Source organism: Zootoca vivipara, chromosome 3, assembly GCF_965207765.1.
Source record: "Zootoca vivipara chromosome 3, rZooViv2.hap1.1, whole genome shotgun sequence".
NCBI classification, from domain to species: Eukaryota; Metazoa; Chordata; class Lepidosauria; order Squamata; family Lacertidae; genus Zootoca; species Zootoca vivipara.
Window position 1 is genome coordinate 47,294,175 of NC_142586.1, and position 27,150 is coordinate 47,321,324.

The 27,150-nt window shown below is 40.1% G+C and overlaps 2 protein-coding genes across 9 annotated transcripts in view; one reads left to right on the plus strand and one right to left on the minus strand.

Moving 5' to 3' along the window:
* The window catches only part of CRYBG1 (crystallin beta-gamma domain containing 1), a 105,431-nt gene extending 84,723 nt beyond the window's left edge, over positions 1 to 20,708 (plus strand). For 2 of the 4 annotated variants that reach the window (XM_035109300.3, XM_035109303.3), the window contains 10 exons: positions 743 to 888; positions 2,893 to 3,019; positions 3,118 to 3,150; positions 4,356 to 4,468; positions 5,049 to 5,178; positions 11,307 to 11,446; positions 13,859 to 13,982; positions 14,306 to 14,464; positions 16,946 to 17,108; positions 19,069 to 20,708. In XM_035109300.3, the coding sequence (XP_034965191.3) occupies positions 743 to 888; positions 2,893 to 3,019; positions 3,118 to 3,150; positions 4,356 to 4,468; positions 5,049 to 5,178; positions 11,307 to 11,446; positions 13,859 to 13,982; positions 14,306 to 14,464; positions 16,946 to 17,108; positions 19,069 to 19,157 (1,224 nt within the window). In that variant the 3' untranslated portion in view covers positions 19,158 to 20,708. Of the gene's footprint in view, positions 1 to 742; positions 889 to 2,892; positions 3,020 to 3,117; positions 3,151 to 4,355; positions 4,469 to 4,745; positions 4,833 to 5,048; positions 5,241 to 6,148; positions 6,374 to 11,306; positions 11,447 to 13,858; positions 13,983 to 14,305; positions 14,465 to 16,945; positions 17,109 to 19,068 lie in introns of those variants that run through there. The other 2 variants (XR_015949306.1, XM_088667213.1) reach the window with 2 other exon arrangements.
* A 218-nt stretch (positions 20,709 to 20,926) lies between these two features.
* RTN4IP1 (reticulon 4 interacting protein 1) overlaps positions 20,927 to 27,150 on the minus strand; it is a 69,031-nt gene continuing 62,807 nt past the window's right edge. For all 5 annotated transcript variants that reach the window (XM_088667217.1, XM_088667218.1, XM_060272615.2 and 2 more), the window contains exon 9: positions 20,927 to 21,058. In XM_088667217.1, coding sequence (XP_088523343.1) covers positions 20,945 to 21,058 — 114 coding nt within the window. In that variant the 3' untranslated portion in view covers positions 20,927 to 20,944. The remainder of the gene's footprint in view (positions 21,059 to 27,150) is intronic.

A 27,150-nucleotide genomic window follows, 5' to 3' on the forward strand; every position in this document is an offset into this window, starting at 1 on the left:
ACACCAAAATACAGAAATCCATCAAACATTAAAAGCTTCCCTAACTCTGAACACAGGACAACAGTTCCAGCTATTGTTCAATGGAACCAGCAGGTTGAAGACAGAAGCAGTGTGATGCTTACAAGAAACTGTGTCAGTTGTTTGATACACACTTCAGTGAATACCCATATTACCTAAAGTGCTTTAAAGTTTAAGCTGGCATCTGCCCTTGCAATTTAAAGATGTGGGGCACCAATTCTGCAAGGCCACTTCTTTCCCCTGTCAGTGCATATTGTTTTAACTATGCAAGGCATCTTTTCTCCTTCCAATTTAAATAAATCTTTGAGTTTTGGAGTGGACTTAAGAGGAAGTATGTCTTTTACAGTGTAGGACAGGGGTAGGCAACCGGATGTGGCCCAATCGCCTTCTCAATCCAGCCCACGGATGGTCCGGGAACCAGCGTGTTTTTACATGAGTAGAATGTGTCCCTTTATTTAAAATGCATCTCTGGGTTATTTGTGGGGCATAGGAATTCATTCATTTTTTTTCTCCAAAATATAGTCCGGCCCACCACATGGTCTGAGGGACAGTGGACCGGCCCACAGCTGAAAAAGGTTGCTGCCCCCGGTGTAGGACAAGGGTGGGAAACCTTGATGCCCGCCACATCTGCACCCAAAACACCTGCTGAGAGTTATATTTTTCTATCACAGAGACTGTATTTTTTTGCCTTGATGGCTTTCTGTTGTTTTCTTTCTTTCCACAGAGTTTTATGCAACCTCACATGATAATGTATGCCGAAAAAGACTTTGGGACTAAAAGTTCCAATATAAGCGTTTCAGGAATTGTTTCCAATTTAAAGGATACTGGCTATGGACTAAGGACTCAATCCATAAATGTGTTAAGTGGGGTGTAAGTCAGATATGTAGCTTCCTTTTCATTTTAAATGGTTAATTTGCTGTAAGGAGATAAGTGCAAGGAAAAGAGGCATGAATCAGTAACTTGGTATTACTAGTTTGTTGTCTTTGTATGTGTTTCCTGTTGTTATAGCTGTTATAGTGTTGTGTTGCAGAAAGGATAATCTGTACTGTTCCTACCATGCAGATTAGTCTTCTAGATTAGGTCTGCATGTATGAAATGAGAGCAACATAGCAACCTTCATCCAGCACCTATGGGTGTCTGGTGCTCCTAGAAGTTATTGAGTACTACTAAACAGATATTTTTATCAGAATATACATTGAGGCTGTACTAGTTCAAAACAGGCTTGGCAAGCCATGAAGTTGAGGGTGCATGAAACCCATCCTTTCACATACCAGCTTTGGTGCAGGGATCCTGGTTTGTACTGAGCCACAGTTACTTATTGTGCCCATACCATGGAACTCTAGTTCGATGTCAGTTAACAAAGCAGGATAATAATCCAATTTTTGAGGAGAGGGCAGGAGTGCACTGTCGTTATGCACATTCCTGAGGGATAAATAATTGAATCCAGCTAGCCTTCCTTGAAGGAACAGAGGAATTTGAGTTCCTTTCTTCCATTGCATTTTTATCTTTGGCTACCATATAGTTCTGAGAGTTATGTCTCAAGTGAGATCTGGTATTTCTTACAGTTTAGGACTTGTTTGCTCAACATGTTTTTTCCTGCTTCCCACAGCAGTTATGAATGTATATACAGGATTCCTTTGGGTGTACAAATCAGGGCAGTTGCATACCAGCACTAACAGGAAAGCAAAACCTAGTTCTGCATCTTCCTTTTCTGAAATAATTGGCACATGGGTAGCACCACTCACTCAACTCATTTTCATGGAGATCCCATTGAGAATGAGTAAACAAGCAGAATTTGTGTGGATTTTCAGTCCTGAACATTTGCAGCATAGCCTTAGTGTCTGCAGCACTAGAAGCCTGACACATTTATGTGTCCAAGAGACTGGCCAAGCCTGCTGTATTTTAAAAAATTCTATTTCATGTGATGTTCAAGTATAAACATGTCCCATTTCAGTTTGATCTTCATGGTTAACATACTGTTCATCCCTCTGTCACTTTGACTAAGCAGTTTACAGAGTATGTTGGGTGTGTGTTTAAGGCATATGCCTCAAATGATTAATCAACAGTGTGTTGATGGATCAGTTAAACATGAGTCAGAATGAAAGGAAATGGTAAACTTTTAAAATGTGACACCTCAAAGGACAACACATACAGTGCTTTCATGCTAGGCATGCTCCATATACCTGGTATAAATTTACTGAAATGCAACTTTTCTTTACAAGAGTTTATTACCCAGCCATGTCTTGAACTAAGAAACCTAAAAAATCTTGCTTCTTTGGACAAAAACAAACTATGAATAGTGATTTGCTCATAATGCTAAACCAACCTCTGCCTTGTTTCCTCCTGGCTTTAGAAAGGGAGAAGTGGGCAGGCACCATTTGGGCAGCATTAACCAGCACACTTGCTCACATTAGCCCAGTGTGAAATTAGACAATGGTACATATATCTCTCTTAAGTTGTTAGCGAACTATATTTATTCATTGGGCTATGCTGAATATAACATTATAAAATTATAAAATTACCTTACTTTCAGAGTAATGATGTCATGCTTTACCATTTTTACCTTTCCCCATAATAATGTTGTTTAATGTACAGTATTTTGGGTGTTTTGAATTGTAATGTGGGTGTTTTGAGCTGTAATATTAGAGTGAAACAATATAACGTTTCATTATGATGACTTTATAAAATCCTTGCTGTGTTTGCAAATATATTATTCCTACGTTTTTATATGAAGCTAAGTACATTGAGCACAGCTTACTTAATGTCAGTCATTTCCTACAAGATTCATAATTAAATGTTTGGTTTTATTAATTATTTTTTTAAAAATACAATGCATCAATTAATTAAGCACAAATCATGACTTTTTCCCCACAGGTGGGTGGTGTATGAAAATCCTGACTTTACAGGAGAGCAGTATATCCTTGATAAAGGACTGTATCCCAACTATGGTACATGGGGAGCTAAAAGTTGTAAGATCTCTTCAGTTCAACCCATAATTTTGGTAAGGTTTGTTTGTTCTGCTAATTTAATCACTATTCTTTCTGTATAATGTATATTTCTGGTGTCATATTGTCTCTTTTTTCCCTCCATTTATTTCAGGACAACATAAGTGATCATATGGGGAAATTTAAGGTAAAACTTCCAAGCTTTTACATAGCAGATATAGCAAGCTGAATTGAGATAACATAAAAAAAGAAAAGTAGAGCGGCTGTAGGCAGAGAGATTCACAAAGTGGAAACAGTACCCTGGGAGGAGGCAGACTGATTCCTTATCAAGGTTTGCCAGATGCTTGAGAGAAAATGTGTATCTAATGCAAATGTCCTGGTCCTTTTAATGCAAGAACAAATGTATTTGCAGATGATGCTTAGGCTTTCCTAAAATACTCAGGCTTTTTGCAAAAGAAGGACTTTTCAATATTCCCAGGGTGCTTCTTTACATGGTATCATGCAGACCTGGCCAACACATGGAAGGATAATATTGGTTTTTCTGATGGGGAAAAGCCCAAAAATTTTGGTTAGCCTTAGCAACTGGCCAGAATGTGCAGTCACCATCAACCCTGTTCATCCCCTGACTCTTGAGAGGAATCTTGCCTGATGTTGCGCTGAGTTCCAAGGCATTTGGAAGCATGGGAGCTCTCTGATTCAGAAGCTCAATATGACTATAGGAGTGAGTTCCCACCTTTGTCTGAAGTACCGAGCTCAGGAATGGGATCTCATCAAGATTGGAAAAATCTCACTGCTTTCCAGTTGAACCAGCATTCAGTCTGTTCAAGCTCTAGCCCAGGCATCCCCAATCTGCAGCCCTCCAGATGTTTTGTCCTACAACTCCCATGATCCCTAGCTAACAGGACCAGTGGTCAGGGATGATGGGAATTGTAGTCCAATACATCTGGAGAGCTGAAGTTTGGAGGTGCCTGCTCTAGCCTGTCTTTCATTATTCACTGTGGCAAGAACACGTCAGATCAAATGATACTGTTGCCATGGAGCCCTAACAATAAGGGAAAAGACAGTTTCCCTTCCAGGTCAGCAAATGGAATCAAGAATTAACTGTCAAGAGACAAATTCTATTACAAAGTCATATTTGTAAAATAGTTTGGAAATACTTCTTACATAAATATACATTACATACATTTTTATTTTAGTTTAAAAAATGTTTTGCTTGTATTCATAGATAATTAAAATGATATCAGAATTATCTGTTTAACAACATGGGGTGATATCCAACTAAGTGCATTACTTAAATTCATTATTTCTGCGGGTCTTTTTTGGCCCCCGTTATGTTGGAATTGTCCTGAGTACAATGTTTAGTGTTTAACGTGACCTGCTTTGTCTTTAAAGGTCCAGCTATTTTCGGAACCAGAGTTTCAGGGTAGCTGTCAAATATTTGAGAAAGATACTTCAGAGATTGAGGAGACATTCCCTGCTATGTCTTCAAAAGTATTATCTGGCAGGTGAGTACGAAGTTGCATCATTGAACTCCCAAGCAAGCTTCTGACTGTGCAACAGATACAAACCATCTGGGTAACACCGAATGGGCTCAGGGTGGATGTATCTTCCCGTTTGGGATTAGTGGAATCAAGGTTTTTGTTCTTATTAGTAAAATCTATCTAAAAATGTAAGGGGGAGACTAAAGATAATGACTAGCATTGTGTATTCAAAAGTGTAGTGGAAGTGATTTGAATGCACACTTCTTGCCTTGATAACAATTGTTATTTCTCCACCCTTTAGAATGCATGTCTCTGCTCATTCTGAATAACTTCGCACAAGAACATGTTGATACTCTACTGCATGATACTAAGTCTCTTAAACATATCAGTAAGGAAACATGTGTTTTTAAAAGCCCATTAATGGAATATTCTTAATCTTTATTGATGAAGAATAATGCTACATCTGACCGAACACTCTGGCAGCAGGCTTTCATGCTACACAGAGCTTGGGTTGAAACGGCAATTAACAAAACTAACAATTAAGAAAATTGGCAATTAACAAAAAAGCAAGAATTTAACATTGCCATTTTCTTCTTTTTTGCAGTTGGATTGCATATGATGAAGAAAATTTCTCTGGAAATCAGTATGTGTTAGAAGAAGGAGCCTATCCTAATCTGTCTGCAATGGGTTGCCTACCCAAAACATGCTTGAAGTCCTTAAAAGTTGTAAATATTGTAAGTTTTACAAAGAGTTGGATAGCCATTGCAAGCTGAAATTGGCTCATTACTGAGCTACCGTATATACTGGCGTATTAGACGGCTTTTGAACCCAGGAAATTTTTTTCAAAAGTTGGGGGCCCGTCTTATACGCCGGGTCCAAGAATCTGCAGTCACCGCATACGGTGGGGGGAGCTCAAAAACAGCCGCATCCCCACTGTATGCAGTGACCATATGAACGCAAAGAAGTGCGCTCGGGAGGGGGCTGCTCCCCGCCAGGGAGAATGGCTCCCTCATGGCTTTGTGACCTGGATCAGCGCAGAGATACAGTTTTGTGTATTTCATTGGTGTCAAGCTGCTGCCTCTTCTCTTTTTGTCAGCGCAAAGCAAAGGGATCTCTCCGTCTCTCGCTCTCTCCGCTCTCTCTTTCACTGCTGCTCAGCGTCTTTCGCTGGCTGTGTGAGCCTCCGATGTCTCTGCCCCTCTATCGCTATCCTCTCTATGGTTTCTTTCCCCCCTTTTGCTCGATGTCTCTGCCTCCCTCTCCCTCTCCCTGGCTTCTATTCCCCTTTTGCTCACTGAGCCAGCCTCGTTGTCTCTCTCTCCGCGCTCTCTTTCACTGCTGCTCAGCGTCTTTCGCTGGCTGTGTGAGCCTCCGATGTCTCTGCCCCTCTATCGCTATCCTCTCTATGGTTTCTTTTGCTCGATGTCTCTGCCTCCCTCTCCCTCTCCCTCCTTTTGATCGATGTCTCTGCTTCTCTATCTCTCCTTTCGCTGGCTTCTTTCCCCCTCTCAATAACTAAGCAAGCAAGCAAACAAACAAACCACCATTTCCCCGGCTGCAGACTTGAGTGCTGAAGAAGACAGCCTCCCCTCCCCTCCCCGCCAAAAAAGGGCTGGAGTACATCCCAAATTCTATATTTTAACTTGAAAAGTAAGGGGTCGTCTTATACGCCCAGTCGCCTTATACGCCAGCATATACGGTAAGTTTTTGTGACTAAGTTAAAGAAACAAAAATTGACCTTAAAAATATGCTGCTAAATAGTTTATTTGGGGGAGAGGAAGCATATATTGTAGCTCTGTGGAGCTGACAGCAATTTAGCATGGAGCAACCTGCATGGTTATCCGTATTTTTAGATATTGCAAAATCCTGCCATTAATTGTTTTGTATCCCACCTTTCAGTACATATTCCTAGGGTAGCTCATGATTAGTAAAAAAACAAAATTCAAGGAATAATCTAATAGTTAAATCTTTGCTAAACTATTTTTCAGGGTTGATTTTGTGACTTCAGAAAGATCAGGCTGCAAACATTAATTCAATTAGAAGATACATCAGCTAAAGCAAAAATTCCCTCCATTAATTGAGGGCCAAAGTAAATATAACAGGGTAGCTACATGTATTTCATATAATCGTAGAGTTATAGAATTGTAGAGTTGGAGGGACCCAAGGGTCATCTAGTCCCACCCTTGCAATGCAGGAATCTCAACCCCATCACTAGGTGGAAAATGCTGTAAATAGTACAAACCATCCACCATTTTTGCCCTGTTTCTTAATAAAACACTCATCACCCACAAAAATAAATGCAAAACCAACCTAGGACATGAAACTGACAATAAAGAAAATTCACAAACAACACATCGCTCAATTCTACATCTAGACATGGTAGATAAACCGTACCTATACCTGAAACTGAGCAATGCCTTCCATCAGCAAGACAAATGCTGTCCTTGCCTTTTGGTAATTTGCTGAGTGTTGTAAAACAGTCAGGACTGTTCATTATGATTCTGGCAGAACTAGAGTCCAAAATGTAGCTGTCTGGGAGAAAGTTCTTTTCTTGTGGCGGCTGAGACGAAATGTGTCCGCTTTTCTGTCTCACGTGAACCACTCGCTCTTGCTGGGATTTTCGCATGACGATCTTTCTTCACGTGCCCAATTTTTTTACACTGGAAGCATTTCTTCGCCAACATGGCATGATCCATGGAGTATTCTTTGGTCCCATCTCCTCCTGAGAATCTGGGTCTCTGGTAGACAGAGCAACTGGAACTCCCCGTCGGCCTTCTCACCCAGCTTTTCCATGCGTTTTTCAGATTCCTCCTGTAGACAGGTTGTTACATACGCCATCGATAAATCTTCTTGCCTCATGCTTTCAAGAGAGGCTATCACAATATTAAAACTTGGTGGAAGACTGGATAGCAGGATATAGACTTGATCTAGGTCTGAAAATCTTTTACCTCTCCTTTGCAACTGAAGGAATAACATGCACAAAGTCTGGAGGTGTGTGGTTAAACATCCACCTTCAGGTAGCACAGTTACATAGTCTCCTAGTTAGTCTCCTAGTTAGTCCAATTACTGAACCAGCACTGTCAGACAGGTGTATCTGATGTAGACGATCCCAATATTGTTTGGCAGAGTCCAAAACTGCAATGTGTAGAACCTGTGGTTCCTCTAGAGCCAACAAAATTTGCGCCCTGGCTCTATCATCTTCTTCACGATCTTCATCAGAGGGTAGTGCCCCCAAACCGTTTCCACACAGTGCCAAAGTTTATCACGCTTTAAAACTAATTGAAGCTTGAGAGCCTAAGTCAAATAGTTTTTATCATTCAGGCGTTCCATCTGGGCAGTGTTGCCAACATTAATAAACTGCGCAGGTTGCTGAGCTGACATGGCTTCTGCTCTTTGCTGCACCGGGTCTGTTTCTTCGGTACGCAGCCTCACCACTGGACTTTCTGTCCCTTCGAGGTCCTCACCAAACAGCACCCTGATTATCCAGCTTTAGCAGTTCGCCTTCCATAAAACTCTGGGCCGCATAACCTGACGCACAGCGGGAATTAATTAAGCAGAGTTCTTCATTTAAATAAAAGCTTTATTAAGTTTAAAATAAAGTTCTTCATAAAATAGTAAACAGTTACAGAACACAGACTCAGCTTATACTGGCACACACTCTGAGACAAAGGTAATCATGACTGTTCAGTTAAGTCTCACAGCCTGGAACGCTGGAATGGCAGTTGAGGCAGTTACAGTTATGACAGTTGGGATTCTAGCCTGCTTTGCTGTTCCTGCTCTCATGCGTCTTTGTCACATGACATGTATTTCATAGAATCGTAGAGTTGGAGGGACCCCCAAGGGTCATCTAGTCCAACCCTTGCAATGCAGGAATCTCAACTAAAGCATACATGGCAGATGCCATCCAACCTCTGCTCAAAATTTTATTTACCTTGTAAAGTTTTCCTTTATAATGAGAACCCTTAGATTCCCAGAACATATTCTTGCTTCAGATGGTCCGTGGTGAATCCCTCACTTTCAAGAGATATCAGGATTCTACCCATCACAAAGTTTCTCTTGCTGGCTCTTTTTAAAAACATCCAAATTAATCCTAAGCAACATAGAGCATTTTGTGCCCAGCCCTTCTCCCCTTTGTATAACTTGAGTCCTTTCTGCTTCCTATGACCTTCTCTCGATTCTTTAATATCATCTAAATTATATTCCCTCCCACCTTCCCTTATACTTGCACTCCTTTTATCTGTCCTTAAATCCTTAGTCCTTTCTCACTTCCAGCCAGCATTAATGCTTTTTTGCTTCTGATGACTGCCTTTTATACAGCCATGGTACACCAGAATGTCTTCCTCAACCTCCCCTCCCCTCAACATTTCCCTTTCAGCCTGCCTACATTTACAAACAGGTCAGCTGTCTTGCCCACCCCTCCCCTTCACATACATCTACAGTGTTTCTCATATTATAAGACACGTCTTATATTTATTTTTTCCTCAAAAAAACACACTATGGCTTATTTTCAAGGGATGTCTTATTTTTTTCCTCCTCCTCCTGCCGCGGCCGGCATTGCTGCTGCGCCTATCACTATGTCTTATTTTCGGGGTATGGCTTATATTCCTTGAATGCTTAAAAATCCTGCTATGGCTTATTTTATGGGTATGTCTTAAAATATGAGAAACAGGGTATTGATAAAAAGTAGAGGATGAGTTTCTGGGGGAAGGAGGGAGGTAATTTTCATGAAATAAAATTCTCCAAGGAGCAAATTAATGAGTAAAATGTTCATGGAGGATGCAGTGGGACAAAAGATATTCATATATTGCCAATTGAGTTGGCAGATTCATTTTTTCTTGCTGTACTGTGCAGCACAAGAAGACAAGAGTGCCCAATTGTCCCAGCTTCCCAGGGTGGTCAATGCTGCCTTATTTGCCTTTATTGCTAATGGTACATAATCAAATCTGATTGGCTACATAATACCATGATGTCATATTGTTACTTTATAATCCCTGATTGGCTAGAATCACACAGGGAGTGGGTATAAACGGCCATGAAATGAGTAAGACAAGGTATTTGGGAAAGTTTCAATGAGTATTTCATACTCCACGCTTGTTTTTTTCAAGATAAAAATTCATAGCAGCACTAGAAAAAAAGTGTACTAGAAGTGCTTACTTCTTAATAAATACACAGTATTCATTTAATTGACCATGAAAGCCCAAAGCCCATAAATTACCTGCTCTGCATTGGTCTAGTAGCAGTCGTCATATTTAGGCACAACAGATTCAACCGCAAAGCTTTGTATTTAGCAATTTGGTGGTAGTTAATTTGCACTGAAAGAAAGCTGTTGGTGCTAAGTAAATGTTTTCTTTGAAAATTCTGTTAACAAAACAAACAAATGGCAAGGCACCTGCCTTTTCACATCAATAAACACCTTGAAGATTTGCTGGTTGTGCTGACATACCAAACAAGTATCACTAAACAGCATGCCTGGAATCTAATTTATATCTTGCTTATATATAAACAAGATAATTCCACAGACTTAGTATTAAGGGAACTGTATGAAAGCAAGGCTGTTTTACTCAGATGTTCATTGGCTCTGCTGAGAAGCCAGCTGCCTTTGGCTTTTCCTTAACTGTCAGCTAGTAGTGCCCATTCCATCAAGCTGCACCAGACACACAGAAGGAAAGCAGGACCATTTCATCTGCTCTGCTAAGAAACCAACTGCCTTTGGCTCTTCCTTTTTCTCATATATGTCAGTTGCCGAAGACCTCTTCATCAGGCCAGCTGAATTGTTCTATCTCATAGAACAATAAGAATTGTAATTCTAAGAATTGGTACCCAGGTTCTCCTACTCAGTTTGAGACTAAATTTGAGTATTTTGTCACCCCCCTGTCATTTCACTAGAATTTTTTCTTAAAGCATATACCGTATTTATTTGAAACTAATGTGCCATTGAATCTAACGCCTACCTCAATTTTCAAAACCATGCGTACCCTAATTTTTGCAAAGTAATTTTGCCAAAAAGGTGTGCATTACATTCAAGTAAATAGTATTATTTCTCTCATTCATAATTTTAATGCTGCAAAAGGATTTCTGTGCCTAGCTCCAAATCCTTCCCTAAAAAACTATACAAATCTAAGCCTTAGCAGAAATGCCATGAGTACGTTTGAAACATTTTGTATGACAGTAAGGCCCATGAATACACCTTGACTTTTATCTATACCTTGTCTAGAATTATAAATTAGTAACTTATGCATGGAATAAGTGCATAAAATAAGTGTTATGTATAAAATCCTGAGTAGCAGAGTTTAGAATTCTTGCTTTGTAAAGAATTACAGATTTGCAGCACACCTGTTTGTCCATATAGCTGTAGAAAAAGTTCTGCAATTCTAGCTGCTGACTCATGAAGATGCCAGCCAAGAATGGAAGGTGCGGCTGTAAGTCATCACTTTGCTTCTCTTTCCAGTTTTCATCCCACACTTGGAATAACTTTTTCATGAGTAATGCCTTTTATACAGACTTGCCACCTAGTCAGTTCCAGACCAGAGGACTTGTTTTTCATTTCTCTGAAAAGATAGCTGTGTTAGATAAGTTATTTAGCTTGAACTGAGGACTTGAAGCCTTTCCAGATGCCATGGTTTACAGTATAGTATTACTGAACTAACCTCCCCAACCATTCCTCTGTTGGAGAATTGATCAAAGGCAAGTTGCTGTAACACTACAGTTTTAGCTAAGGTAATAGCAGTGTAATGCAGCATTGAGGTAGGGGATGACCCAGGTTTAAGTGGTGCATAGTGCTTGATGAACATCTCACAACTGTCCAGCACATTACGAAACATCAGATGTACAAGAAATAAACAACCTTCTTCTTTTAAAACAGGAACTTTCTGAGCCAACCATAGCCCTTTTTGAAAAGGAAGACTTCAAGGGAAAGAAAATGGAATTTACTACCGAGGTCCTAAATCTCCAGTTTCTTGGCTACAACCCTCATGTGGCTTCATTAGATGTCCATGGTGGCATGTAAGTTCACTTTCTGAAGTGAGGGATTTGTTATTTGTAGAATGAACTAAGTGAGGCTTACTTTTAAATATACATGTACAGGGTTGCACTGTTAAAAAAAATGTTCCTGTCTCCATGAAGTCTCTAAGGCAGGGATAGGGATATTTTTCAGTCCAAGGACCACATTCCCTTCTGTGGAACCTTCCAGAGACCAGATCTCAGCAGCAAGGGGATCAAAGGCATAAGTAAGAAGAGCAACGACTCTGACTCTGACCTTTGTATACTGGGCTACACACCAAAGTCGTGCATTGGTGCACTCATCGTGCAATCAAGAGGCATCATACAGTTCAAGGATGCATTCCAGCTAGACAAAAACACAAGGACAGTGCAAAGCATGGCTAATGAGAGGTGTGGCCTCTGAATAATACCAAGGACCACACAGAAAGGCCTGGGGTTCACATTTGGGTCCTGGGCCTGAGGCTCCTCACCCAGTGTTAGAAACTGAGATATGAAGGCTAGGAGCTAAATGGCACCTTAAACAGAGGTTATGGGTACAACAACAGAACGTCTTGGCGTGCTTTTTTATAACAAGAATACAAAGCTGAAAATGAATGAACTGCAGCTAAAATACTATGTTCATTTTTCACACGATCTAGTCCTTCCCCTGCCCACCCCCTAATATTCTTTAAAGGGTCTCTTCTCCATTCTTCTAAGAGTAGCTGGAAGTGGGGAGGCAGAAAAAAAAGTCTTCCTTTCCTTTCACGCCACAGTTTTAATCTGAAATCAGTAAAGCGCCCAGAGCTCAGAAACTGCTCGCGCTCATGAAATTCCCAGTTGCAAAATGCGTCTAGAACAATGGAAGTTTCGAACACTGTCCTCACCCCTGCTAAGAATTTTAACCTGGGTATTTTAGGGTATCTTAACTGAAGTGAGGATGAACTCAGGCTTCTTGCTCTTTCAAGTTGTCAGTAGTGGTTTATGTAACAGGACATTGTCTAAATACGCTATGTTTAACAGAATTGCCAGAAAACTCATCCCAGGTGAAAATTCAAGTAGCTGCATGTCCACACACAAACACACACATATAAATGGTTAGTTGCCTTGGGCCTAGTGGTGACATAACATTTATCCATAATTTGTAAAGATCCCAAACAGTGAAACAAAGCCAAGTTTCCGTGGTTTCCCTTTCCAAGCTAAGACCTGCTACTCCAAGACTGTAGGGTAGGGAGATGTTGGCAAGGTCTGCTGTATACCTTGCAAGCAGAGGCTAGAAAAATGGAAAAAGGGGTGGGTGGGATAGGGTGCTCAGTTCATATATAATTCTTACTACACACTGTGAATTTTAAGCCCACTTCATACCCTGGCTTCATATCCCACTTAACATTGGATCATTAATCATGGATTAGTCAAGTGTTACTGCATTATTTTTTTATTAGAACCCCCCCCCCGGTAAATTAATGTCTGTGGATAAGTTTGTTAGCTACTTTACAAGCTTCGGGTGGCTTAAGCAAAGGACAGACTTGAACCCATCTCAGCTTTCATAGTGACATTTCCTGCTTTTTATTAGGCCTTTTAAAAGATATTGGCTATTATGATGGTTTTATTGTGCTCAAATATACACCACAGTTCTATGCAATACAGTCATAAAGCCACCCACCTAAACGTATTCACTTAGAGGCAACTCTCACTGGTTTTCATGAGGCATAATAAAAGTAGATCTGCTTAAGCAATATATCACACACTATTGTATGTAATTGTAAAAATGTCACCACACTATGTTTGGCAGCCATGAAAAGTGCAGTGTGACAACAGAATAGACAGGCAAATGAGCAGGCAGCCCTGGTAATATGCATGGGGGTTGGGAGGCCCAGATGAGCCACAGGAGAATAGCCAGGACAGGCCAGAGCAGCTCCCCATAAACTGTCTTGCTCTGCTGTCACTGTACACCTCAAATCAACGCTGCTGTTTCAGCATCAGCTGTGTAGGAGGCCAAGATGCGGGGTGGGGGGGTGGCAGCAGAGCAGGAGGCTTGGGCCTGTCCTGCCTATTCCTCTGGAGAGAAGTAGAGAAAGCAGCTTTCATCCCCACCCCACCCCCATTCCATGAAAAGAGGAAGAAGGAAGTCTGCTATCTAACATTTTCTCTCCTATTCACATAGCATACTCCCCAGAGCAGCAGAGAGGATGATAACAAAGGGGGAAAAGGACTTTTTCCTTTGGTTTCCTCCCCACAGCTGGCAGCAGGGTGTAAACAAAGGGGTTGGGGGGTTGGTGAAGTGTAAAACGGGGGGGGGGGGCAACAATGGGGTGGCAGAAGTGGTGAGCAGGGAGAGAAGAGACACTAGTATGCAATACTACCGCAATAAATGTTTTTAAAAGGTTGCTTCTCAGCACTTTTTAATGTAACTAGTTAGTAAAATTTTGTTTGTTTCAGATGGATTATTTATGAATACAGTAACTATAAAGGTCGTCAGATTTTATTATCACCTAAGAAAATACCAAACTGGTATGAGTCAAGTGGCTACCACAAAATAGGTTCTCTACGGCCTTTACTACAGGTAAGACACTACCATTTATTCTGGGATGTCAGAAGCTTCGTGAATCCTCTATCTTTTTGCTAGTACTGTACTACGGCACTGATCAGCTCTCCTCCGATTCAGTCCCTTTGTCCTAGTATTGCACAAGAGTACCATGTTAATAACGTCATATTTTATGTATTTCCCTAACCCAAGGTTGTGATACTATTGTTTGTAAAAAGGAGGAAGCATCTTGAAGTGCTGATGGTAATATTAATTACATTATTAGGTCAAGGTTAGCCAGACAGGGCTCATAATGTTTGCAGGTACTGTAGTGTTAAAAGCTATGATTTATTTATTTACAGAAAAAAGCATATTTCAGACTGAGAAACAAAGAAACAGAGAAGTTCATGTCAACTGATGGAAATGTAGATGACTTGAATCTTCTTAGGATACAGGTTGTGGAAGATACTAAATCTGATGAACAAGTCTGGATTTATCAAGATGGATTCGTCAAATGTAGGGTAAGGTCTGCCTTAATAATTACTTGCTAACAGCACCCATCCTATAGGGAAAAAAACTTTTCTATACTGTGACAAGTAACTGAATTGGGAACATGAGCTATTCAGCAGTTTGATGAAGAACATGGTTCTATTGTGCGTCAGCAGCCTTCATAAAAGGGCTAGTGCCAGCCTTAGTGGGTCCTTGGCTTTTTAACACCAGTGCCTGCCCCCATCTGCCACTGCTGCCTGGCTCTGTTGCTGCCCCCTGACATTGCTACTACTGCCAGTCATTTAACTCCCCCTCGGATGTATTTACGTGGTCGAAGCAGCATTGAAGCCTGGGAAATAGAGCACACCCATGAAGGATTGGGGATGACATGGCTGCCATCCAAAAGGTTACCCACTGGGTAAAACATATAAGGAGAATAGCAGTTAAAAGCAGCACCTAGGTGGGGAGGCTCTCATGTCAGCCCTGGTGAGCCTGCCAGGACGCACTGAGCCCCAACAGCTGCCCATGTTGGATTTCCTGAGTGCAGCACCACAGTGATTCTTAAGGGGAAAGCAAAAAGGACTTTGACCAGAGGCTATATTTCTCTTGCCTCCCCCCCTTTATTATTTGTTGCACTAAGTAGCTGTACCTTGATAAAAGCTGCTTTACAGAAGGAAGATACTGGATTATTCAGGGTTTTTATAGTCTCTCTTGCTGACTTGACTTCAAGATTTTGAGCCCTTTGAAAGCAATGAGTCTATATAATTATTATTACTGACTGGAACCTTGGCAAATATAGGAGGAAATGTTGAGTTTTGAAAGCAGTCTTTTAGACAATTTATTAATAATTCTATTGCTGTTTGGTTCCTGCTTTATAGTGGAAATATGTGTTGTTTCAAAATCAAATTGTGAACTTCTCCACCAAGACTTGCAACAATGGTGCCTGCCAACACTAGCCTAGCAGCTAGACCTAAAAAAAATTTGCTTGGAAGTAAATCCTACTGAGTTACATACTTTGATGATCAAAGTAAAAAAAAAAAACAGGCTGTAACATCAAAACCAAGTGAACAGAGCTTGAGTGACAAGCCATGTGTCTTTTTTAAAAAAAGTTGTATAACATGACCTAAAACATTCTGCCAAAGGAATAGATTTCTCAACTCACAGTGGAATGGGTTTCTTTCTTGCCATAAACCAAGAGCATATTTCAACATGGAGCAAATAGAAGCTGTGCACTTACAACAGGCTGCAACACTGAATAGGTTGATTTTAATGCCTCATCTTAACACATTGGAAACATTAAAGTAATATCATGCCATGACTTTTCATTTGTCTTCATTTCTCAGCTGAATTCTTGCAACCCAGTCAAAAGCAGATAATAATAATACCTTTATTGTCAATGTACAACCTGTGTACAATGAAATTAACCAAGCCTCCCTCTCCCCCACAAACTCAATCTCATTGCATTCTGTGTGCTTGTCGCACAGCACACCAACCCCAAAAGTCAGTTGCAGTATATTATTTTCTGTTCAGCAGCCTAGAACATTAGAACTATTACTTAGCCATTGCTCAGTAATAAATACACACTTTGTATGATCTCCAGCTGGGAATGGCATTACATCTAGCTTGTTCTGTCTCTCATGGCATCAGTCATCCATTCAATGTAGCAGGGATAAATTATCTTTAATTCAGACAAGTTTATGTGGAAGTAGAGTGTTATTAACAAGCTGCTTTGGTGAATGTATACAATGATAATGAGTTGTGATATTTGTTGTGATAATGCTTAATTATTATGCATCGGGACTGAATTGCTAGCTACCCTGGGCATTTTTCAATCCTGGTTTTCCATTAAAATGTAACAAATAAATAGTTCACAGGCAAAGGACCTTCTAGTAGTGGTGCCCACCCTGTGGAACACTCTCCCATCAGATGTCAAGAAAATAAATAATTACACGACACCTGAAGGCTGCCCTGTATTGGGAAGTTTTTAATGTTCTAATGTTTCACTGTGGTTTTGTATTGTTAATATTTTGTTGGAAGCCATCCAGAGTGGCTGGGGCAACCCAGTCTGAAGGGTGGGGTACAAATAATAAAGTTGTTGTTCAAGGTAGCTTGAATGCCAAATATTTAGTGGGCTTTATTTTTCATCTCTAAAAATATGGCATTCTGCCACTACCTCATATTCTGTATGGCAAAAAATAAGCCGCGACCAAACAGTTAATGTACCTCTAATAATATGTACTGTACAGTAAGATAGAATATTGTGAAGAGCTTTCAGTATTAAGATAGTATTTTTTAGAGAATGAATGAACAAATATTAAATAATGTTGCAGTAACAGCAGCTATATTGTGGGAATACTATTAGAATCTTTGAATGCTGAAAATCAGTTTGTTCAGAGGAAAGTGTCAAGAGAGACATGAAAATAAACACAATCCTATCCATGCATATGCACAAATATACTAGTTTTGGTAGTAAGACCAACATTTTTTGACATACTTTCTATTTAACTGCACAGCTGGCAGAAGAACTTTGCTTGACAATTGTGGGAAACCTGATTACACCTGGTGCCAAACTGGGCCTGGCACTTCAGCAGAATGAAGAAAAACAAAAGTGGAGTATTAATCCAGATGGCAGGATTTACAGCAAGATGAAACCAAACTTAGTATTAGATATTAAAGGTAAGAACTTCCCAGCAGTAAGTTATAAACAACTTTGAATTGGTATTTAGTGAAAATGAATTTCAGTAAGATAAGTGGAAAGAAAGACATGGCTTCTTGTTGTTTGGATGGTGTACGCAATCTAAATTCCACGTTTTTCAGCAATAGCCCATTATCTTCTGAAATCCTTATGATCTGGTTAATGCAGAGCAATATTTTTTTAAGGCATGCTTTCTATACTGGGTTGGGATTGGAAGGACAGACCTTTTGAGCCCTTTTAGTTAATGTGGATTGGTAGACAGAAATCACTTTTGCCTGGGCCAGTTACTGTAAGGATTCAATAGCATTGTTTGCATTAAACAACTGCTAAAAACCAAACCACCTTGCATCGATTTGTGATACTTATTAGTTTTAATCACTGGATTCAGATTATTGTATTTTCTGAACACTTGAGCAGTTTAATCTGTAGATGGCATAGGTATAGTATCAATTTTTGTAGAGTTTTGAGGACTTACTGTTTTATCATAAGCCATGTGGTAAATCTGCTTTTTCTCTGGAAAAACTGCATAGGCTTAATATCAAAAGTACAAAATTATTCTGGACAGACGTATTGCCCCAAATAAGTTTGGCAAGCTTTGTTATTTGCATCAGAGCAGTTTAGTGCTAGCACTCGGTTAGTAAAGTTAATATTTACTGAGTTCCAGTCATACTAATGTCAGGATCTTTAGTTCAATAGAAAAACAAGGGGGCAATGGCAACTCAAAGAGGAAAAGAATAGCATTTGTTACGGTAGTACTGTATATTAATGCCTATTCTAGTTTGTGAGCTGATACTAAGCTTGTACTTTCTAAGTGTATGTTATGATGCCCTCTTGAGGCTGCAGTTAGAACTGACACTAGATAGATGAACTTTTTCTTTAACAAAACTTGATCCACTTGCAGTACTACTAGCTACTGCAAAAAAACCATCTTGAGTAATTTATAAAATAACCAAAACTGTTCCCATAGTTTCTACCACATAACGTTTGCAGAATGCTCTCCTCGGGGAGGCTTGCCCAGCACCTTCATTACATATCTTTAGGCACCAAATGAAACTATTCAGTCTTTGGCTGAAATAAATGTGCCTGGGGATTTTTTGGTTGTTATGTTATATATTTATGTATTTATGTTGTAAGCTGCCCTGTGAACTTTGGATGAAGGGCAGTATATAAATTTAATAAATAATGACAATAGGTATAGTTTGTTTGAAAACGATGGGGAATGGCCTGAAAAGTCTGTCTATGCCAGCTTGAAGTTCTATCTTAGAAGACAGGTAGGATGTAAATGTAGCAAAAAAAACCACCCTGCATTTTCCCATAAAACATTCTTCTGTGGAATAATAGGGCAATAAAAAAAAACAGGAAGCAGGATCCACTTAACAAGCACCGTCAATGGCAGCTTTGAACAATAGTGTTTTCCCCCTCTGCTGCCCCCTAAAACTGGTTCACTGGGGTTGGGGAAACCCCAGAACAGGGAGGAGGGGGGGATCATTCCATCTGGCATATTGAAATGTTTTCACAGATGCAACATCCATCAAAGTGTGACATTGAATTCCTTGAGATTTATCCCAGTGCACCCAGTCAAACCAAAGTCATGATTCACCTTCTATGCAACAAGTTAGGACTTTGATCATAGCTATCTCAGACTGAGATCATAGTCCCTGGTTATTAAGGAAATGGAATTATGTGTAAACCTCTGCTAGATAAGTAAAGGCATAGCATTATACCTCATAGATTGGGCACATCTTAGACTGAAGATCAGAAGCAGGATGCAAGATCAATTTACATGGCAGCTAGGGTAAAGGGATGCAAATGTTGTCATGAGAGGAGACTGCACAGAAGCAAGAATGACATCAGTAGAGGAACTTGGGGAATTCAGTGATGCATCAAAGGTTTGTTTTCGCTCACAAATGCTATACTGAAACTATTAATGTTTAATTTTAGGCGGGAAGCACTATGATCAAAACCACCTCATCGTCAGTTCAGTCAGCGAAGACAAGCCAACACAATGCTGGGAGCCGCTGGTCGTGTAAATGGCACAGCCTAAGTTCCATCAACTTTATGAAGAGTGACAGAAAACAGGACATTAGAGCAGTCTTTAGAGTAATTTTTAAAAACAATGAACAAAATTTGAGTAAGTGAGTGCTGTTTGTACCCTTGGATTAAGACAACATGCTTATACCCCCTATAGTTAGTTACTATTTGTTATTCAAAGGTTAAAACATATTGCCAGCAGTTCTTATACATCATCGATAAGTTACTCATTCAGAATACATTTTAATCTGGTATTTTAAATTTTTTACAAAGACCTGTTTTATTCTCCTGGGCTTCATGCTGAACAATTTACATTTTTGCACTTGAATTGTTTTTACTGTAAATTTGCCTGCAGCTATTCTGTTTGGACCAAATATAAATGAACTACTTACACATAAAATGAACCCAATCAAATAAGGCAATTTTTAAAATGGAGTTACAGCATTACAGTCAAATGTATTAGAGTACAGTAAATGTCTTAAGCCTGTGATTGTACTTTTGTATCAACAACAAATGCATATTCCATAAACATTTGCTGCCAGGTAGAATAGGTTAATAATCAATGAACCCCTGTGCTGCAAACTCCAAAACTGTGACAAAACTACAGTATTTGTACAACAGATTGAAGTGGAAGTGTTCTAATTTCCTAATAAACAAATTAACAAAGTAGTGTTGTCTAACCAAGTCAGTGCAGAATTGGAAAATCCTAATAGCTTTTCAGGACACTTGACAGAGCATCCAGGGGTACAAGTAGCAATAGTATTAAGTGGTTTGCATCAGAACATTCAAGATCAAAGTATGTCTGCATACTACATGCTAAGAGAGGAAACAAACAACCCCATCCTGTTTGTTTCCCCTCTTAGCATGTAGTATGCAGACATTACTGCATTTGAAAACCCTCAGCAATAGCTTGTGTGATTAAGTACAAATTTTATCTGAATTCCACAATAATCCACATTGTCCCCTAAAGAACACTTAACACCATACTGTTTCAGGTGAACAACAGTCTACAGGAGTTGCAGCCATTCTGTAAAGTAGTCCCAACAAAATGACTACCTATGCTATCGTGCAGGTGGGAACATTTTTAATTCCTTGATTATTCAACTACAGGAATACTCACATGTTAGAGGCAGTAACGGAGAAGCTCGTATTCTCATGAGAAATATAATAAATGCCAGCTACTTAGGAATCTCTAGCAAAGCAATTTTCCAAGAGAAAACAGAAATAGGTTTTATATATAGAAACTTAAAATACCACTCTTACCATTTTTCCTAGTGTGAAGATTATTCTGTTATTTCTACTACTTTGCTCCTGAATGTTCTGTACAATCACAGGCTTAAGACATTTACTGTACTCTAATTCACTCACTCACTCATACAAATTATTGCTTTTGGTTACAATATTTCTGGTATTCTTTAAGAACCTGCTGCTTATTTCTTTGAAACTTGGTTTTAAGGTGCATTAGTTAAAAAGAAACATTTTTCTGTACCCCAAACTATTGTATAAACATATTTTACAAATAAATTACAAATAAATATTATTCTGATGAATTCTATTTTGTGTGTTTACACACAGCTCCAAGTTCTGGCAAAAGCTGTACGCCGGCTCCCTCAGCCAATAACGCGAGATGAGCACCGCAACCCCAGAGTCGTCCGCGATTGGACCTAATGGTCAGGGGTACCTTTACCCTCTAGATATTAGTAGCTTGCCAAAGTCCCATGTAAGAAAACTGTCATATAGGAACTAAAAAATTTCACAGAAATCAGAGTACCTAGACAGAAAATATTTATTTATCTGTTACATTAATCACCGTTTTTCCACGTGCATGCCCTTCTTCCATCTTCTGGAACGCCTTGGGAACATCAGAAAAGGAGAAAACTTGATCAATAACTGGATGTATCTGCAGGGGGGTAGAAATACATCATTATTCTAACGGTTTTTATATGGCACAACAGCACAAACCCACAACAAACATACAGTATTAGCATATAGCATTAAAAGATAGTAGCAAACATTTTCAGTTTGCTTGAAACTAGCCTTCTTCCCCTACAAATTGTGCAACATTGTAGCTATGGCATCTCAAGAGGACCAAGTATTATACCTCTGCAGAAATAAAGCATCATTTGTCAAGAAAGAATGCAGGTTTTCCTTTCAATATTGCACCCTTATTGACACAAAATCAATCAATTATTGGGAAAGATCATGAAGATCTAGAAAAGAGCAAAATACATGATCAGCGGTATCATTTTTAACTAAATGAAAAACAAAAGCTGCAGATATTCTTAGTGATGCCCCACACACTCCAAGCAGAGAGTTATTTATCTGGAGCTGATGAATCAAATACTTTGTAAAATTGTTTTCAGTTCACAGTATTTCAGAAGCATGAAATAGCAAACACATGCACAATATAAGCAGCCCTTTGATTCCAGGTTTATCTGCTCTTCCAATTTTTTGGAAGAAGAAAATGTTGGGAGGGGAGCAAGGACCAAATTTAGAACAGTAACCCCCCCCCCCAAAAAAAATAAGTGTACAGTCATACCTCAGTTTAAGTATGCTTCGGTTTGGGTTTGAGTACTTTCAGTTTAAGTACTCCGCGGACCCATCTGGAACGGATTAATCCACTTTCCATTACTTTCAATGGGAAAGTTCGCTTCAGGTGAAATACGCTTCATGTTAAGTACAGACTTCTGGAACCAATTGTGTACTTAAACCGAGGTACCACTGTATTATCTACGTTTGGTTGAAAAACGCATCCTGCAACCATCTTCTAATTATACACATAACTACAAGGTTTTAAAAAACAGCAGAAAACCTTTGTCAGCACCCCAGTAGTTCATTTCTCTCCTACAGGTGGACCTTTTGACCTTTATACAGAGTCATACCATTGGTCTATCTACAGGTGAAACTCGTAAAATTAGAATATTGTCAAAAAGTGCATTTATTTCAGTAATGCAACTTATTTATTATTTTTCTTTTAATTTTTACAAATGCTTTCTTTTGGAAATTCCACAGTAATAAAACAAATAGTTACAATAAAACAAAAAATAAACATGAATATTACATTTTATTAATTATGTTCCATTTATAATTGACCTGCCTAACGACAAATAATTACAATTACAACAAATAAAGGCTTGACATATCTTGCTTTGCATGTCATGCATCTATCTCATATATTGGTTTCACCTTTTAAATTGTATTACTGAAATAAATGTACTTTTCAATGATATTCTAATTTTCCGAGTTTCAGCTGTATTTCAGTATTGTCCACAGTGGCTAGCATCAGCTCTCCTGGAGTTCAGAAACAAATTTCCCCAACCCTACCTAGAGATTCTGGGAAATGAGTCTGGATTCTTCTGCAGACACAGCAGATACTCCACAGCGAGCTACAACCCTTCCCTTCTATAGGTGGACTTTTTATAAGCATTGGCACTTAAAAAAAATACCTTAAGAGTATCTTTTGGGGGGGAGCAATTTAAATAAATGCCTTAATGCACTACACCACCACCACCACCACCACCACTGGAAGCCAATAAAATGTGCAGTCCCTGATCACAATTGACCCTGGCAGCCACAGATTCAGTGGCAGAGTGGATGAGTCCAACAGACACACAGCAAATCAGGATTCTCCCTCATGTGGAGAAGCCCTAAACATGTAAACTGGTGCACATAGAGGGCTCCATCACACTTACCAAATGGGTGGCTGCCATGAATGTCCATGATTAGCAATACAAAAACCACTGCAAGTCTTTAGTCTCCCAGCTCCCACTGCATTAATGCAAACTACTAACAAATCAAATTTTCAAGTTATCTTCACAATTGAAGCTAATGAGTTCTGCCATTAAAACAAGCCTTGCAGCTCAGAAAAAAAGTGAAATAGGATAATGAGGAACATACAGTAATTCCACACACAATTGCTCAAATCAGTAGACCATGAGACTCAAGGTTGTGGGTTAATGCCCCCACATTGGGCAAAAGATTTCTGCATTGCAGGGGGTTGGACTAGATGACCTTGTGGTCTCTTCCAACTCTGCAGGTCTATGAATGAATATATACCGAACATACAATTTTGGAAAAATAGCTTGTGGTTCACAGGACTAATCTCTAGGGGGCACAATCTTACTATTCCATGAAGTCTACAGCACTCTTTAAAAACAAGGCAGGTGAAGTACTTTATTTAGAGGACCCTTGAATTTAAACTAAGATAATTTTAGAAGGCTGCTGCAAAAGGCTCAGAACTCATACACTACATTGCTGCAGACCTCTGGTCTGACAGGCTTGTTGACCCTCAGCAATGCAAAAAAAAGCGACATGAACACTAAAACTGATGATCACGGCAATCTGGCGCATTAAACACTTTATCTGGCCAGCTGATCCCGACCCATTGTTTCAATAAACCTGAAAAGGGCTGACCATGTACCCAGCACAATATGTCATTCAGTGTTTACTGCAATCAACCTGACAAAGACAAATATTTCTTCCTGTGCACAGGCGGGCAAGTCAGACAAATGCATTCAGCAAGTGGTGACGTGGAGATTAACTAGGCAATGAAAACATTATCTGTTTACAACTACGCATCAGCCCCCTGGCCACAGAACACTTGTTTGTTCAAAGGAGAGAGATTAAAATCATGAAGTCTGGGGAGGGAAGGGATTACATACACCAATACAGAACTGCCAGCCTGAAAAAAAGAAGTAAAATTATTGAGCCTGAGTTCCAGTTACACGTATCTTTCGGTTGTCCATGATAACAGTGACCTGTGAAGTATTCTCCCACATACTAACAATGCACTCGATCTGCAGAGTGCGAACCTTTATATTTTATTACTCGATCTGCTGAGTGTGAATCTATTATTATTATTATCATTATTATTATTTACCGTATACCATTCGTGCACCAGAGAGAGGGAAATGGCAGGCTTGCAGGATCCCAAAGCTTTGCAGAAGGCCAAAAGACAAAACTGAAGACAACATGAGGGGAGGTGGTGTGGGTAGGAAAGAAATCCAAACAAAAAATCCAAATAGTGAGGACTGCCCATGCTTGGTAGGCATGGATTGCTGACTGGCTGTTGGAGAGGGGGAATGGATTGGAGACTCAGAAGGGGCATAGCTGGGTGGCCAGCTCCCTGAAATTTAACTCAACTACAACACTACCAAGGGATAGATCCAAAGGAGTCATTCCATTAGCAGAAGATGGCTTGGATCCAATGGAGGATTCAGAAAACAGAAGTGGGGAAAGGCAGTTCTCAAGTCTTGGAAATAACCCCACAAAATAAACTAAGCTGCAAACAAAACTAAACAAAGAGCTAGCTAGGATGTTTCTGCAGAGGAAGAGGCTTCCCTCTTCAATACCTATGTTGGGTAAAGATCAGTAAGAGAGCCCTCTTCCCCTTCTGTGTCAGAAAAGTGTTGCAGTTTCATAGATTTGCAATGTAAATCAGAAACTGAATAAGGCACTTAATCCAAACCAGTAGGGCTAAGGGGTGCATGTAGGGTTAGAGCAGGCATCCCCAAACTTCGGCCCTCCAGATGTTTTGGACTACAATTCCCATCTTCCCCGACCACTGGTCCTGTTAGCTAGGGATCATGGGAGTTGTAGGCCAAAACATCTGGAGGGCCACAGTTTGAGGATGCCTGGGTTAGAGAGAGCGCTTGTCTATGGCCACCTACTGAGTTCATGCCTGAGGGTATATTTCAACCACAGACTTCCCAGGTGACACCCCTAGCTATTTCGTAAGGTAAGCTGCAGTAGAGCTCTACCCCTAGATTTCACAAGATGACAAGAGGCATAAAATCAAGATGACTCACAGTTGGCAACGTGAAGGCCCAAGTGTCCTCAGAACAGAACAAGGCTATATATTGATTGATTTTATTATTATTATGAGCATGGGAGCCTGCCCAGACTACTGACTTTAAATTAACGCTCGTCAAAAGAGGCAACCACATCCAAGTGTGGTAGGAAAGGGGACGGAAATGCACAAAGGCTCTGCAGCAAGCAAGGTGGGCATTTTCAAAGCTCTCTTGTATGTACTTGCAAAGGCAGGCCCTGGGGCCTGCTGAAAGAAAGATGTAGCTCAACATTGGCAAGTATGCTGTGAGAAGCTGCAGGAGGTCCAAGTCAAAAACGCAATGGATCAGATGACACAAGCATGGCACAGAAAATCTTTATGAAGTTGGATACAAGCAGTGCCATTCAATGCTAGTCCTATTCAGAGGAAGATAATGGCCAGAACTAACATAGGTTCATTAATTTCAAGGCAACTGCTCCAAGCAGGACTTAGCTGAATGGAACTCAGTGGCACATATTTTAGCTTAGTGTTTAAAAAGTACGCCTATATTCCTACCCATCCAGGCAAATACCTCATTCACAGGTTAAATCACTACTTTCTGAAATCAATGAGCAAACCAAGAAGCAGAAGTCTATTCTTTCTAATACCCCACCACCACCACTCCCAGTATGTTTTCTATGGCATGGAAAGGCACTCAAATTGGCAACTTGCCCCTCCCAATGGAAAAGGCCTACTTTCCAGGGAAGCAGGAAGGCAGTGGAGATACTTTCTAGGCTCTTCACCATTTGCTTTTTGACCCGATTTAGATCAATGGTGAGCAACATGCAGTCCTCAGCCTAATTTTATGTGAGTAGCAAGAAAGGGGCTGGCAGAGGGAGAGGTAAAAGGGAGTGCTCCAGCCCCACCCACTGCCAGTATACAAAAGGATACAGTCATAAAAAGGCTCCCCACTTTGCCTTAGAGATGAACGAAGTGTGAGAGCAGACCTCCAAGGTGTATCTCATTTTTCTGTCTTCACTACTGCAGAAGAATCTTGCTTTTTATGCAGCAGGACATCCCTTCCTGCCCCTTTTTTATCTACTTCATAATTATTACTCCTCTGGGATGCAAAATGCAATGTCTGCCCCTTTCCTAGATTCCTAAAGTCAGCACCAAATTCTCACTGAGCTGTTGTTGGGACAAGCTGACTAAGGCAGAAAACATACTAAGCGTACATCTGTTTCCACCACTAAATAAAACCACAGCTTATGAAAGTGTGCATTCATAAGAATACACAACAAGAGATGCCCCAATTCCAGAAAGAAATCATTATTCACAATGCAACATTTGGAAACGTTCTCTGAACTTTTGTGAGAAGGTAATGGACAGAACCCCAGTTTTAATCAGTCTTGTTCTAGATCCCTTACATGCTTTAATAATCTGCCAATTTAGCTCCACTGACTTTACTGGGCAGGTTTTTAAACAGAATGTGAAACCCAGAAGTAATGCTTAGCACAAGCCTTTGCAAGCAATTGCCAGTAAGCTTGTAAGTTAGAATTTGGAAAATGCTTCGCCTATCTCATTCTTTGCCCTGCCCTATTAAGTTTACAGATTCCTGTAAGTACAGCTTTACCAATGTATACAGACAAAACCAGAACAATGGAATAAATGTATGTACATCAAAAATATCGGCTCAGCATTGTTTACAGGGATCTACAGGAAGCTTAAGCAAATGGGGAAAGCATAAAAGCCCTGAGAAGGAAAACTTTGGCATTAAGGATTTCTCTCTGAACAGAGAGAATGAGAGGGTAAGCAAACATTTCTCCTCCTTTGTAAACCTTAGGACAAAAGAAGCCCCAAGACATCCACAAACACACAATGGCCATTTTCAATAGCATCAGCCTTCACCTGCTCATAATCTTATGCAGATGACTTAGCACTAAGCCCTTCCTCTCCTCCATACGTAGAGTTCTTCCCAAGCATGAAGCAAGGGGCGACCCAGGAGGAATGGGGCATCCCCACTACATCATGTGGCTACGCAGCAGTGCTTGTCGGTTCTGTCTAGGCCAAAGACGTCTTTGCTATCGCCACCTGAAAGAGGCCACCAAATCTTGCTATTATGAGAAGTATCCCTGCATCAGCTTTTTCCTATTTGCTGCAGGAGAGAAGGCTGGCATGTCAAAGAGCAAGGTCACATTTACTCCATGTATGCAGTAAACAAAACT